The 14589-nt window shown below is 50.4% G+C and overlaps 1 protein-coding gene across 3 annotated transcripts in view; it reads right to left on the minus strand.

The window, feature by feature from the left end:
• Nucleotides 1-14589, minus strand: part of LTBP2 (latent transforming growth factor beta binding protein 2) — a 113079-nt gene that overhangs the window by 31491 nt on the left and 66999 nt on the right. For all 3 annotated transcript variants that reach the window (XM_045396747.2, XM_045396748.2, XM_005561774.4), the window contains exons 9-10: nt 4536-4610; nt 1008-1130 (exon numbers count right to left, since the gene is read on the minus strand). In XM_045396747.2, coding sequence (XP_045252682.2) covers nt 1008-1130; nt 4536-4610 — 198 coding nt within the window. The remainder of the gene's footprint in view (nt 1-1007; nt 1131-4535; nt 4611-14589) is intronic.

Genomic DNA, 14589 nt, shown 5'->3' on the forward strand with positions numbered 1-14589 from the left:
TAGGGTTGTAAGCCTCTCAAGGCCTTGATCACCTGCCACTGCCACCATGGAAGTTTCTTGAGAGCGGCCTGACATGTTCTTCCCACGCTGGACCCCTCACTCTCTGGGCACCCCCTTCCTATAGCTCTTGCTGTCTTATCTCCCTAGAGCCACTGGGTTCAGTCTCTGGGTGGCACTGGAGTCTTGTTCAACCCCATGGCCCTCCCAAACCCAGTACCAGAAAGTTTGCAGACTGAGGGCTTGGCCGGTTGCAGGGAGCCCTGCTGAGCTGAGAGCGGCCCATCCAACCTGGGCTGCTGCCTCCCAGAGGCCAGTTGGGACTGGTTTTATTTAGCTCTGGTCGGGCCTTCTGGCCCAGGGAAAGCCCCATCTGGGCTGTGGTGTCAGTTCTGCCACTGGGGGTTACTGATAGCCTGGGCCACTCCCCCTGGAAACCACAGAGGTCTCTGGAAACAGGGCTGCCTGGCATACATGCAGGCACATACCTGGACACAATGCTAATGCCCACTATGTGTTCATGGATGAGGAGAAACTTCAGAACCACAGGGGCCACAGGATTGCGGAAAGGCCCTCAGGTCGGGCAGTAGCTCCATGAATGCTATGGATAATCCTTCTGGAAAGGTCACTCAGCAGCCAAGGCTCGGCCAGACATCACAGCAGAGGCCACCCCCACCACCCCCGCCGCCAAAGAAAACGAGGCTACGCATGGAACAGAAATGATTAGAAAGGAAAAAAAAAAGAGAAATAGAAAAGATGAATTCTAAACTGCAAAGGCCTGGAAGAAATGCCTAGTGTAAAAAGGGAAGTAGTAACCATCTCAGTTCCAGCAGGATGGGCTGATCAGGTTTTCACACTGGGCCCAACTCCAGGTTGAGTAGCAGACACAGGCCCTGAGCATGGCATGATCAGGTCTTGGGAAAATTACTGCCCTGGGCTGGCCTGTGGACCTGAAGGGTCCCATCTTGCCTCCCAGTGTCCTCCCCAACCCCGTCCCTACAAACACTCACACACACAGCGGCTCCGCGATGGATCCAGCATGAGGCCAGGTCTGCATGTGCACAGGTAGCTGCCCCTGGTGTTCACACACTCCGCGTCCTTGCACAGGCCCAGGGTCAAGCACTCATTGATATCTGCAGAGTTGGAGGAGATGACCAGCTCATGCCCCTGCCCTGGAGTTGGCTCTGGACAGACACAGCCCACAGGGGGCCTGATGGAGGGGAGGGGCGGGGTGGAGATCCTCAAATACCCTCTCCAGACAAAACAACAACAAAAGAGCTGCTATGTATTCAGTGGGATTCCTCTACCTGGGCCTCAGTTTCCTCACTTGTAAAATGAGGATAATGATAGTAACAACCAGACGGTGTTAGATGGATAAAATAAGATCAAACTGCAAACCACTTAGTTCAGTAACTGGCATGTAACAATGATCATAATATTAAGAGCTAATGTTTGTTTGTTTGTTTGTTTTTTGAGAGACAGTCTCACTCTGTCACCCAGGCTGGAGTGCAGGGGTGTGATTTCAGCTCACTGCAGCCTCCGCCTCCCAGGTTTAAGCAATTCTCATGCCCCAGCCTCCCGAGTAGCTGGAACGACAGGCGTGTACCACCACATCCAGCTAATTTTTGTTTTGTATTTGTTGTAGAGATGTGTTTTCACCGTGTCGCCCATGGCTGGTCTCAAACTCCTGGCCTCAAGCAGTCCAACTGCCTTGGTCTCCCAAAGTGCTGGGATTATAAGCATGAGCCACCTCATCAGGCCTCAAGCACTAGTATTTATTGAGCACCTATTACATGCTACATACTCTGCTGGGTATTAACATACAATACCCCATTTAATTCTCACAAACCATTTTATCAAATAGGCCCACACGTCCTCATTTTACCGGAGAAGAAACTGAGGTCTCAGGAATAACCAGGTCACCCACTGGTTTGGGGAAATTGGCACTGGGCACAGAGTCACTTAGCTGGAGAGTGGCATGTTGACATGCAGACAGGAAACAGATTGAGGGGACTGTTTGGGTTGGAAGGTGGAGAAGGAGCAGCCAAGTCCCTCCTATTCAGCCTTCCTCCAGAGGTCCCTGAAGCACCTCTGTGGGGCTCAAGACCCTGGGAGCATGACTGCAGTGAGCTGGAGGAGGGGGGACCCTGGTAAGGAAAAGGAGGCAGAGGCTGGAGGAAGGCACTGAAGGGGAAGGGGATAGCAAGGGTGCGCAGAGGCTGAGGGTTAGAAGGGCACATCTCCGGGTCCTCCTGAACGCCCTTCCTTGTGCAGGCTGCACATATCCCCCCAAAGACCCGTGGAGGCTAATGCTGTTCTTCAAATAAGGGAGGTGCACTGGTTTCCTCTGTGACCTCAAAGAGGAAACCCCCTTTTCCTACTGCAAACTTCTCCCTGCCAAGGGGAGGTCTCAGCCCCCGAAATCTGAGCTATGAGGAGTCGGAGGCCATCTTGATGATGGCACTTCTGTTGATGATGGTGATGGCAGCAGAGATGATGTGCATGAATTGCTTGTGAGGGGCACCTACCTCCAGGCCAGGCGATAACATAGGCAGCCCTGTGTCTGCAGAGCCAGGTCACCCACTGGTTTGGGGAAATTGGCACTGGGCACAGGAACGAGGGACTGAAAGGTGACCCAGCCTGAGCACCAAGGGGCACTACTCCTTGATAGGATGCGCCATTGTGACAGGGTGCCAGTAAGAGCTGGGAAGGTGCTACTGAGAAATGGGAAAGGGCAGTGATCCATATGCGTCCAGACTGTGGCCACAGTGGGATGTGGACCTCCAAACCCAAGTCTGACTTGCTTCCCTCTGCTTAAGAAGCTTCTGGGTTCCCCATCACTTCTTAGAGGGAGGCCCTAAACCCTAACATGGTATCCAAGGTCCTCCACCGTGTCCCTAAAGCCTGTGGGTAAACAGGTGGCTCTGATGAGACACTGGCAGACCTGTGGCATCTCCCGTGTGTACACAGGCCATGTACATAGTACTTTCTGGGACACTCCAGACAGTGCAAAATGTTCTTTTGCTGATGGTGTTCACATTGCCTGGAGAGCTTGCATCCTCTTAGTTGGCCAACTTGTACTCATTTTTAAAGTCTTGGCTTGGGTATCACCTCTTCCAGGAAGCCTTCCCTGATCCTCCCAGTCTGGGAAGGGGCCCCCCCCATGGGATCCTGTAGCACTCAGTGACCGCTGCTTTCTCTCAAGAACACTCTGCTCATTAGATGTGATTGTTCAGGGGTCTATCTGCACCTGGGGCAGGACTGTGTCTTCTCCATCACTGTGTACTCAACACCTAGCACAGTGTATGTAGCCCATAGTAATCTCCCCTCCAATAGTTTGTGGAAGTAGGAGGGAAGGATGGAGAGAGAGAGGAGAGATGACGTGTGCAGGTGCAGAGGTGAGCAGGTCCCTTCGCAGACACGGAGACCACAGCCACACACGTGGGAAAGGGAGGTTTCAGGGGCAGGGCCTCCTGAGGGAAGGTCCTTTGGTGTCCTGAATCTTGGGGCTCAGTGGAGGGAGGGCAAAGAACCCATTTGAGATCCTGAGAATAACCTTAAAGCTTCAGACTGGGAAACCCACCAGGAGGAAAAGCAACTGGCAACCGTTTAGATATGAACAGCCCCGATTTCCCTCCAAGGGCAAAAATACGTATTTCTCCCTAGAGCCACTGTCTGCTTGGCCCTCAAACCACTGGCTCCTGAGGGAGTCTGACCCTGGACTAGGCTGGGCCAGAGGTCTGCCCCTTTGCTCGGCCCCAGCACCTTTGCTTATCCACAGGCTAGGAATCACTTCTGCAGCCTGGCACCCCCGAGGGAGACAGCCCAGTCACGCAGAGCTTCCCCAGACTCCTCTCTCGGAAGCAACCTCCAGAGGGAGGGCACCGTGGAGGCCACCTGGGTCAATCCCCTGTCTCTGACCCAGCTCCATCCAAAGCAAACCATACAGACAACTATTTGTCCAGTTGTCCAAGCTCCTCACAGGGAGGCCACCTTGTTCCCCACTGGCCTCTGCCAGCCCCAGGAGCCTGTCCCTGGCAGGAAGCCCCCATGCTCCCCGCCCCCCTTCCTGGCTGTGGGTTGAAGCAAGTGGGAGGGAGGCCTGAATAGCTAAGGGTTTTTAGTTGGGAAAGGCCCACAGAGGCCCCAACAACTCAGGCTGACTTGATTTCCCACCCTGGAGCTGAAATTCTTCCCATTCCAGGGAGACCAGCTCAGGAGGAAAGCAGAAGGGCAGGGACTGCGGCGGCCCCTTCGGACACAGCCCCGCATGGCCTAGAGACCCTAGCCTGTGTTCCAGGTGGGGGTGGGTGGAGATGGGGAGGAGGTGTCGGCCCCCTTGGCTTCCTCTGTCACTCTCAAGCAAGTCCCTGGATTTCCTTAGGCCCCTGGAATCAGCAGCCTCCCACCACTCCCCCAAGCTGGGGCTTAGAGGGACTCAGTGGAGACCACTCGACCAATGACAGACACTCCTCCTGTCTGGTGCTAAGAGTGTGTCCCAGCATCCCTGAGCCCAGCCCTGGCCCTAGGGGTCCTACCTTGGCAGTGAGTGAGGTTCAGTCTCTTGTATCCCTGAGGACACTCCAGCTGGCCATTCTCAATCACCGGGGAGGCTGAAGAGTGGAGATACAAACAGGTCTCACTGGAGGGCCCCTAGGCTCCTCTGTCACCCATGCTGGGAAGGGGTGCAGTCTGGATGTCCAGCCCACTCAGCAGCAGTGAGCCCCAGCCCCTGAAGCCATCGTCCCGGGCAGCTGTGCTTCCTGGTTCTCACCAGACTCCTCTCGGCCTACCTTGCTTTTATTAAAAGCAGTACTAAGTGAAATAAGCCAGGCACAGAAAGACAAGTATCACAGATCTCACTGATATATGGGACCTAAGAAAAACAAACAGAGTAGAGTAGAATGGTGGTTACCAGGGCCTGGGGAGAGGGGAGACAGTGATCAAAGGGTACAACATTTCAGTCAGATACAGGAGGAGTAAGTTCAAAAGATCTGTTGTACAACATAGTGACTATGGTTAATAACAGTGTCTCGTATTCTTGAAAATTGCTAAGAGAGTAGATTTTAAGTGTTCTCACCACAAAAAATAAATATGTGAGGTAATACACATATTAATGGGTGCAATTTAGCCACCTTACAATGTATACCTATTTCAGAACAACAGTTGTGCACCGTCCAGGCGCAGTGGCTCACACATATAATCCCAGTGCTTTGGGAGGCCAAGGCAGGTGGATCACCTCAGGTCAGGGGTTCGAGATCAGCCTGGGTAACATGGTGAAACCCCATCTCTATGAAAAATATGAAAATTAGCTGGGCATGGCAGCACATGCCTATAATCCCAGCTACTCAGGAGGCTGAGGCAGGAGACTCGCTTGAAACCAGGAGGGGGAGGTTGCAGTGAGCCAAGGTTGTACCACTGCCCTCCAGCCTGGGTGACAGAGTGAGACTCCATCTCAAATCAAACAAAACAGTGGTGCATCACAAATATATACAATTTTTATTTGTCAATTAAATTTTTAATCCTAAAAATTGTATTATATACTTCACATATATAGTTATAACATTACATATAGTATATACTATACTATGTGCATGTCATATATATAACATGGGTTTTATTGTTATAACTTTTTGCTTTTTATTTTGAAATACTAAAGATACACAGATGTCTGATTGCAGATTGACCAACAAGGAAATGATTCTCAGTATTTTTATGCTGATACACATCCTGCCTTGATATCACAACATTCCCCCTTACTTTACAGAGAAAAAAAAAAAAACCTCAGACAGTTGACATTAAATAAAAACAGGGGAAAAAAATCTCCATTACTTTGGGGGAACAGACTAATGTGCCAACCCTCTTGAAAAGCTCTAGCAGGGGGCATACTTCTGATCACCACCTGTCTTCACAGGAAAAGGCAGGGGAATACTATATTTTGTGGAACAAAAAGAGAACTCAGCTATAAGTTTGACAATTCTTTTGCCTATAGCTAGCCAGCAATTCTAAGCAGGCGCGAGCAATTGCCACAGACCTTATTCCATACAAATTTCCAGAAAGACACTATGATGTTTCAAAGGTCTTGCTCTATAAAGCTAGCTGCATGGTGGCTTCCTGTAGCAATTTGCCTTCTTCTAGCTTTGACTCCTTTGTGGCAATAGCTTGTCTCTGAATGCTGCACCCTCCATCTCTGTCACCTTATCCCAATTCCTTTTTCTCCCAGTCGTAACATCAGCAGCTACACTTTCAGAGTTGTTTGCTAAAGCTTCTTGTCATCCAGGAAGTCATTTACTGTTGAGAATATATGTTCACTGGTTCATCCTTTAGTGATTTACAAAAAGAGAGGTCTTCACATATATATATATATATTTTTTTTTTTTCTTCTTCTTCTTCTTCTTCTTCTTTTTTAAGATGGAGTCTTGCTCTGTCACACAGGCTGGAATGCAGTGGTGTGATCTCGGCTCACTGCAACCTCCACCTCCTGGATTCTAGCTATTCTCCTGCTCCAGCCTCCTGAGTAGCTGGGATTACAGGCATGCACCACCATGCCCGGCTAACTTTTGTATGTTTAGTAGAGACAGGGTTTTGCCATGTTGGCCAGGTTGGTTTCGAACTCCTGACCTCAGGTGATCCGCCTGCCTCGGCCTCCCAAAGTGCTGGGATTATAGGCATGAACCACCGCACCCAGCCTTTCATGTATTTTTATTGTTGAAATGAATTATTGCAAATACCAAGAGGCACGTTAGAGATATCTATACTTTTGTCCAATTGTACAGCAAAGTTGAGTGTCTTTGTGGTTTAAAATGTTTTTCTAATCAAGATAGCTTTTATTTCACCATTAGCTGCTGTCTCTGGGCACTTACACACTTAGTGCAAGGTTTGTTATTAGTAATGGCCTATATCAATCTGTATTTCATATGGTCTTCTTGATCATTTGGATCCTGGGGTACTTGGGGGTCACATCTGATAGGTTGTCACGATTTTTACATTGTAATATGGCTGATGACATGGTATAAGACCCCCTGAGAAGGGTCAGCATTGCGTTTTTTAATGATTGCTTATGATTATGGGACTAGTATTATTTTGCATCCACGGTTTCTTTGCAGGAGCTTTTCAGAGCCACCTCTCCATTTGGTGTGGGTTAGTTTAGTTAACACCAGAACACATAACTAAAAAATCCAGTAATCACAGCACTGTGAACTGCACTGCGTTGTAATATGCCAAAGACAAATAGAAGGAGGTGCCACATTTTCTTGGAAGCCCCACTCTTCCCTGAGGACACACTGTGTGCCAAGCATGACATGTGACAGCCTGACATAGGGACAGACCAAGTGAGGACATAAATTAGTAACACTTAACTTTTTTAAGATTAGAAAATGTAAACTGAAGTTCAAAAATGTTTTCCTGCCAGGACTGGCCCGCTCCGGGTTTGCACGTTCCATGTAGGGACCAGGGTCCAGCCTAGAAGGCCGCTCTTGTGGAGATACATAGGGATTCTGAAAACGCTGAGAAGGAGATGGAAAGATGGGAGTGAGGCTGGGAAATATGCATGTCCCTGGCTCGGGGCCTGGTGGTATAAACTGAGGACAGAGAGGAGGGAAGAAAGAGAAGTCATTTGGAGAAACTCAGAAGGCAGGCTGATTAGATGCAGCCCGTGAACACTATGAGGAGCAGAAGGTAGGAAAGAATGATGCAAGGCTGCTGCCAGAGGGCCGAGGAAAGAGACCAAGTGCACATTTGTCCAGTGCTTCAGAGTTGCAAGGCCATGGGTGCACATGGTCCTGTCTGTTTCTCACAACAATTATACCCTAAGGCAGGGACCATCATCCCCAATTTACAGATTAGGAAAGCAAGGCTCAGTGAGGGGTAAGTAACTGACCCAGGTAACAAAGTTGCTGGAGCAGAGGCAGGGTTGAAATCGGGCCTCTAGCTGTGAAGGCCACATCCTTTCTCCTACCTTCTACTGTGCTTCTCTAAGAGAGAGAGAGAGATCAGGAAGAGCTGGGGAGCCAGCAGGCCAGGATGATATCAACTCTCTAGATGTCAAGAGGGAGAAATGATGCTGGGCATGGTGGCTCACACCTGTAATCCCAACATTTTGGGAGGCCAAGGCAGGAGCATCACTTGAGCCCAGGAATTCAAGACCAGCCTGGGCAACATGGAGAAACCCCGTCTCTACAAAAAAAATACAAAGATAAACTGGGCATGGTGGTTCGCGCCTGTGGTCCCAGCTGAGGCAGGAAGATCACTTGAGCCTGGCAGGTCAAGGCTGCAGTGAGCTGTGATAATGCTACTACACTCCAGCCTGTGCAACAGACGGAGATGGAGACAGAGACGGAGAGGGAGAGGGAGCGGGAGAGGGAGGAAGCAGAGGCCCCTGCTTCTTTAGTGATCAGAAGGGGAGCAGCAGAGAGCTTGGATTAGAGCAGGAAGCAAGAGTGGAAACAGCTGCTGGCACCTGTGGAAAACTGTGAGAACTCAAGGAATGGGTGAAGCTGAGAGGAGCTGGGTCCACCCATTAGTCTGGATACATGTATGTGCTTTTTATATAAAGTGGTCTCCTCCTTAATATGGGGAACCTGCCCCCCCTGCCGCTGGCCTGAAGGGAGTGTGTGTCGTGGGCAATTCTTCGTGAAGGCAGGCTTCTAGAGGGAAATAAATGCCAAGCCACTGTCTCTGGGGAAACTCCCATTTTTGCCAACAACCTCCACCCTGAAACCAGGGCCCTCAGCGTCCCTCCTCGCACCTCCCAGAGGCAGTCTATAAGGGGCTAGTTCCTAGCTTCTGTAAGACCAAGTACAGCATGGAATCTGAAAGATCAGTTTAAGGCCAGGCACGGTGGCTCATGCCTGTAATCCTGGCACTTTCAGAGGCTGAGGCAAGTGAATCACCTGAGCTCTGGAACTCAAGACCAGCCTGGGCAACATGGCAAAACCCTGTCTCTACCAAAAATACAAAAAGTCAGCGGGCGTGGTGGCATGAGCCTGTGGTGCTTGCTACTCAGGAGGTTGAGGTGGGAGAATTCTTTGAGCCTGGGAGGTAGAGGTTGCAGTGAGTCAAGATCATGCCTCTGTACTCCATGCTGAGCAACAGAGTGAGACTATGTCTTAAAAATAAATAAACAAGGCCGGGCGTGGTGGCTCATGCCTGTAATCCCAGCACTTTGGGAGGCTGAGGCGGGATGATCATGAGGTCAGGAGATTAAGACCATCCTGGCTAACACGGTGAAACCCTGTCTCTACTAAAAATACAAAAAATTAGCCGGGCGTGGTGGCAGGTGCCTGTAGTCCCAGCTACTTGGGAGGCTGAGGCAGGATAATGGCGTGAACCCGGGAGGTGGAGCTTGCAGTGAGCAGAGATTGTGCCATTGCACTCCAGCCTGGGTGACAGAGTGAGACTCTGTCTCACAAAAAAAAAAAAACAAAGGCCGGGCGCGGTGGCTCAAGCCTGTAATCCCAGCACTTTGGGAGGCTGAGATGGGTGGATCACAAGGTCAGGAGATCGAGACCATCCTGACTAACACGGTGAAACCCCGTCTCTACTAAAAAAATACAAAAAAACTAGCCGGGCGCAGTGGCGGCGCCTGTAGTCCCAGCTACTCGGGAGGCTGAGGCAGGAGAATGGCGTGAACCCGGGAGGCGGAGCTTGCAGTGAGCTGAGATCCGGCCACTGCACCCCAGCCTGGGTGGCAGAGCGAGACTCCGCCTCAAAAAAAACAAAAACAAAAACAAAAACAATGTATGTGTGTATATATACATACACACACACACACACACACACATATGAATAATTCAGGTTAAATCTCCTTGGGAGAAAGTGGAAGTTTAGGTGGCCAGGTGGCTCAGGGTGAGAATTCGGCAGCCAGTGAGCTTTGTGACAGGTGAAGGCAGGTGACACTTGTCACTGTCCCTGCCACCCACACCAGGTGTCCCTCTTGCATGCTCCCTACACATATAGACTTCCCAAATCACAGCACTAGCTTTTCAGCTGAAAAACTCAGTTCTTGGTGTGCCGTGGCTGCCTGCTCACTCTTCCATCCTTCCACAAAGTATAAGCTACGTGAGGACAAGGATCTTGTCTTCTTCATCACTGTTATGTCTCCAGTGCCATGTCCCAAGCATGACACCTAGAGCTGTGTGGGCACTCAGTCAAAATAGGAACAAATAAGAAGAGCAAACACTCAAATGGCATTTACTATGGGCCAGGCCCTATTATAAAGGCTTCACACTAATTAACTTAGTTAATGCTCATAAGAGGCCTTGGAGAGTCTTACTAACATTATTCCCATTTTATGGATGAGCAAACTGAGGTTCATCCATAAAATGGATGAGGTTATGAAACAAACCAAAGGTCGCCCTGTTGGTGGACAGAGCTGGGATTATGAACTCAGGCAGTCTAGCTCCAGAGGAGAAATTCTGAACCATTCTCCCCACTGCCTCCAAATAAATAAATAGATTCGTAAAAAGCCTTAGGGGTGCCTAGGCAGACAACCCTAGGGCGCAATGGAGGCACCTGCCCAGTAGAAAACCTAGCACCCTTCCTAGGAAACCTCTACCCTGTTTTTAAATGAGGGATCAGGAGAGAGAATAAGAAAAAAAAAAAAAAAAAAGTAGGGATACTCAGAAGGAGGTCAGAAGAACTGATCAGATGCCTGATAAGGGCTCCACGGTGTGCATAACCAAAGTGTCGGGCAGAACTGACAAAGGAAATGGCGTAGAACCCGTCCTACCCCTTGTGGCTCCTCAGTCAGATCAAGGTTATCACAAGGGGTAAGGGGTCAGAGAGTAGAAAGAAGAGAATCTGTGAGACCTGGGGAGAGAGAGTGGCTAAGCTGTGACTTTCACGAATGCCTCAAGGAGGCCTTGCAGGGCTGCAGTGTCCTTGCCTTTGGGACTCTTAGACTTGCGAGAGCCAAAGCAGCTGCCCAGGGTCAGTGGAGACTGACCTGAACTCCAAAGGGTTCACACCACAAATGCCCATGAAGCATGCAGGGTGGATGTGGGGAACCTTCTTGGTAAGGACATCGGGACATATGGTCTGACTCCCTGGCCTCGGCCCTGTCCACCCTCTGCTGTGTCTCGGTTGCTCACAAACTGAAGAAAGAAGCAGAGGGGTCCCTGGCTGCAGCCTGCCCCTGCCCTCCTAACTCTCCCCCTCAGCCGCTGGGACTCCCAGGGAGGCCTCAGTAAAGGCAAACTAATTTCTCAAGACAGTTTTGGCATTGACTGCATGAGTAGAGCTGTGGATGAGAAGGTGAAGACTTATCTGGCCACAGGGCTGTTTACAGGCTGTGCCAATCTCAGACTGCGATGACAGGTGCCTGCAGCAGGGAGATGTGAAAGGTCCCCACCACACAGCCCCTCTGCCCAGGGACAGACACATGCACACCTGGTGAGGCCAAGCTCAGTGCCTCAGGGATGCGTGAGCTGGCTGGCGCCTTGCCCTTTGATTTGCAAACCTCAGATGGGCAAGCTGGAGAGAAAATTCTACTCCCCTAGTAGAAGGAGTGCAGGCACTGGGGCAGCCAGACCCACATCTAACCCCTGGCTCCACTATGACTAGCTATGTGACCTGGGGCACATTTCTTAACCTCTCAGACTGAATTTTTTTGTTTGTTTGTTTTATTTTATTTTATTTTTTTTGAGACTGAGTCTAGCTCTGTCGCCAGGCTGGAGTGCAGGGGCGCAATCTCGGCTCACTGCAACCTCTGCCTCCTGGGTTCAAGCAATTCTCCTGCCTCAGCCTCCCAAGTAAACAGGATTACAGGCATGCGCTGCCACACCCAGCTAATTTTTGTATTTTCAGTAGAGACAGGGTTTCACCATGTTGGCCAGGACAGTCTCAAACTCCTGACCTCGTGATCTGCCCATCTTGGTCTCCCAAAGTGCTGGGATTGCAGGTGTGAGCCACCGTGCCTGGTTGAATTTTTTCATCCGTAGAAGTGGGGACTGGGCTGGGTGCAGTGGCTCACGTCTGTAATCCCAGCACTTTGGGAGGCTGAGGCGGGCAGATCACGAGGTCAGGAGATCGAGACCATCCTGGCTAACACGGTGAAACTCCGTCTCTCCTAAAAATACAAAAAATTAGCCGGGTGTGGTGGCGGGTGCCTGTAGTCCCAGCTACTTGGGAGGTTGAGGCAGGAGAATGTCATGAACCTGGGAGGCGGAGCTTGCAGCGAGCCGAGATCACACCACTGCACTCCAGCCTGGGCGACAGAGCGAGACTCCATCTCAAAAAAAAAAAAAGTGGGGACAAAAACTCAGCTTGTGGAGTCATTGTGAGGAATAGCTTTGCTGAAACAATGAATATCAGACTGAACCTCACAGATGCATGGCACAATCCCTATAGAGCCAGCCTGCCTGCCTGCCTGCCTGCCTGCCTTCCTTCCTTCCTTCCTGCCTTCCTGCCTTCCTGCCTTCCTGCCTTCCTGCCTTCCTTCTTTCCTTCTTTCCTTCCTTCCTTCTTTCCTTCCTTCTTTCTTTCCTTCCTTCCTTCCTTCTTTCCTTCCTTCCTTCTTTCCTTCCTTCCTTCTTTCCCTCCTTCCTTCCTTCCTTTCTTCCTGCTTTCCCTTTTTCCTTCCTGCCTGCCTGCCTGCCTTCCTTCCTGCTTTCCTTGCCTTCCTGCCTTCCCACCTTCCCTTTTTCTTTCCTTCCTTCCTCCCCTCCCCTCCGCTCCCCTTCCTCCTTTCCTCCCTTCCTCCCTTCCTCCCTTCCTCCCTTCCTTCCTTCCTTCCACACAGTCTCAAAGTTGGCATGCTGGCCCACTGTCCCTCACTATCTGGGTGAATTTGGGCAGGTTACACAACCTCTCTGAGCCTGGGTTTTCTTATCAGTAAACAGGAGATGACAACTCCCTCTTCATGGGGTTATTATGAACACGAAATAAGCATGTACAACTCTGAGCACAATACTTGTCCCATTTTAGGAATTCTTGTAATGTCCATTATTCAGATTTCCCTCCTTGGTGAAAGACCAGTGGGGTCCCCCAGTGATTGTGGACATTCTGCCCAAAGATGGCCTCTGACTGCCTCCTCAGAGCAAGATAGAACCAGTCACCACAAAGAGAGAAATCGAAAAAAGAGTCTGGTCAGACCCCTGGCTCAGGCAGGTGCCACCTAGCCACCCCCGCCCCAGCCCTTCCTCCGCTCTCCAGGCTAGAGGTGCCACATGTCAGTGACACCCACCCTGCTGGGTAGGGAGGGTGCTCACTTAAGCCTGAGGCACAATTCTTTCCCAGCAGGCTTCAAGTCCCTTGGAAGAAGCTCTCGAACATCTCTGAGCCAAAGAGACACTGCCTTTTCAGCTGACAACTGGAATTCTGAAAATCCCATTTCCTTAGAGTAAGGGACTGGGCATCTCATCCAGAATCCCAGAGAACAGAAGCCCCACCCCAGCACAGCTGTTCTCCAAGCCAGGGTCCTCTAGTTCAGTAAACGCTTGTGCCTGGTACAAGAAGTGGCGCAGATGGGCCACTTACAGAGTGGCTGGAAGCAGGTGTCTGGAGTCAGATAGGCCTGGGGTGTCAGGCTCAATTTTCTCTTCTGTAAAATTGGGATAATAGCACCCAACATCTAGAAATATTGTTAGGATGCAAGAAAATAAGAAAGCACTTAGCACCGTGCCTGGCACTTACAAGCGCTCTGAATAAATGGTTGCGAATGACGACGAGGGTGATAATAATGGTGCTGCTGCTGTGGCCTGCCCTAAGGCTCTCTGCCCCTGATGCTCCCAGCACCCTCACATACCCACCCTCCCCAGGGGCTGGCATCACAGAGCTACACCTATAACTCTCGTCAGGGGCAAGGGTCAGGACCAAAGCAAAGCCTTCTTTCTGTTGGGGGTTTCAAATACATTTTCAAACATTTCTAAAAACCCCCATTTCCTCAAAAATCAATTTTCTTTGTCATCTCCTCTGAAAAACCTGTTCTTGGTAGGCATTCTCCCGGTGATCTGGAGCCCACTACTTTTAGTTTATTGCTGGGCACCTGCAGTTTTTAATAAGTTGTCCCTTGCGATCAGTTTCAAGTCGAGCTCTGGTTACCAGAAACACCACACATCGGATAGTTCTCTCTAGAACCGCGTGGGGAAAGCCTACACCCTTCTCCCTAGGGCAATTATTTCTCTTGACGCAGGCTGGGGCTACATGTTGATAACCTGCCTGTCTATCCAACCTGAATCTTCTTGACGGATATAGCACAAGGAACTCACAAAACCCGATCTTGATGCGCATCCTCTTGGCTGCAGCATTCCAGTCTAGCATCCTGATCTTTGTTTGCTTCAGGGAGGCTCAGGTCTCCCCAGAATGATTAGGGAGATCTTGCTCAGCTGAGAGTCAGACATACTGTGGTTGGAATCCTGGCTCTACCTGCCCTAGACGTGTGACCTCGGACAAGTTCCTCAGCCTTCTCGGAGCTCTATTTTCCTCATCCATCACATGGGGTTAAAAATCCTGGGCTTGCAGGTGGCTGTACAAATTCAGTGAGACAAAACAGGTAAAGGGCTCGGCATAATGTGAAAGTTCAGGAACCGGCAGCTAGCCTTGGTCTAAGAGAGAAAGGTGCAGAGTTCCTTGAAAGGGCAGAGCAAGAAAATC

The sequence above is a fragment of the Macaca fascicularis genome, chromosome 7 (genome assembly GCF_037993035.2).
Source record: "Macaca fascicularis isolate 582-1 chromosome 7, T2T-MFA8v1.1".
NCBI lineage: Eukaryota > Metazoa > Chordata > Mammalia > Primates > Cercopithecidae > Macaca > Macaca fascicularis.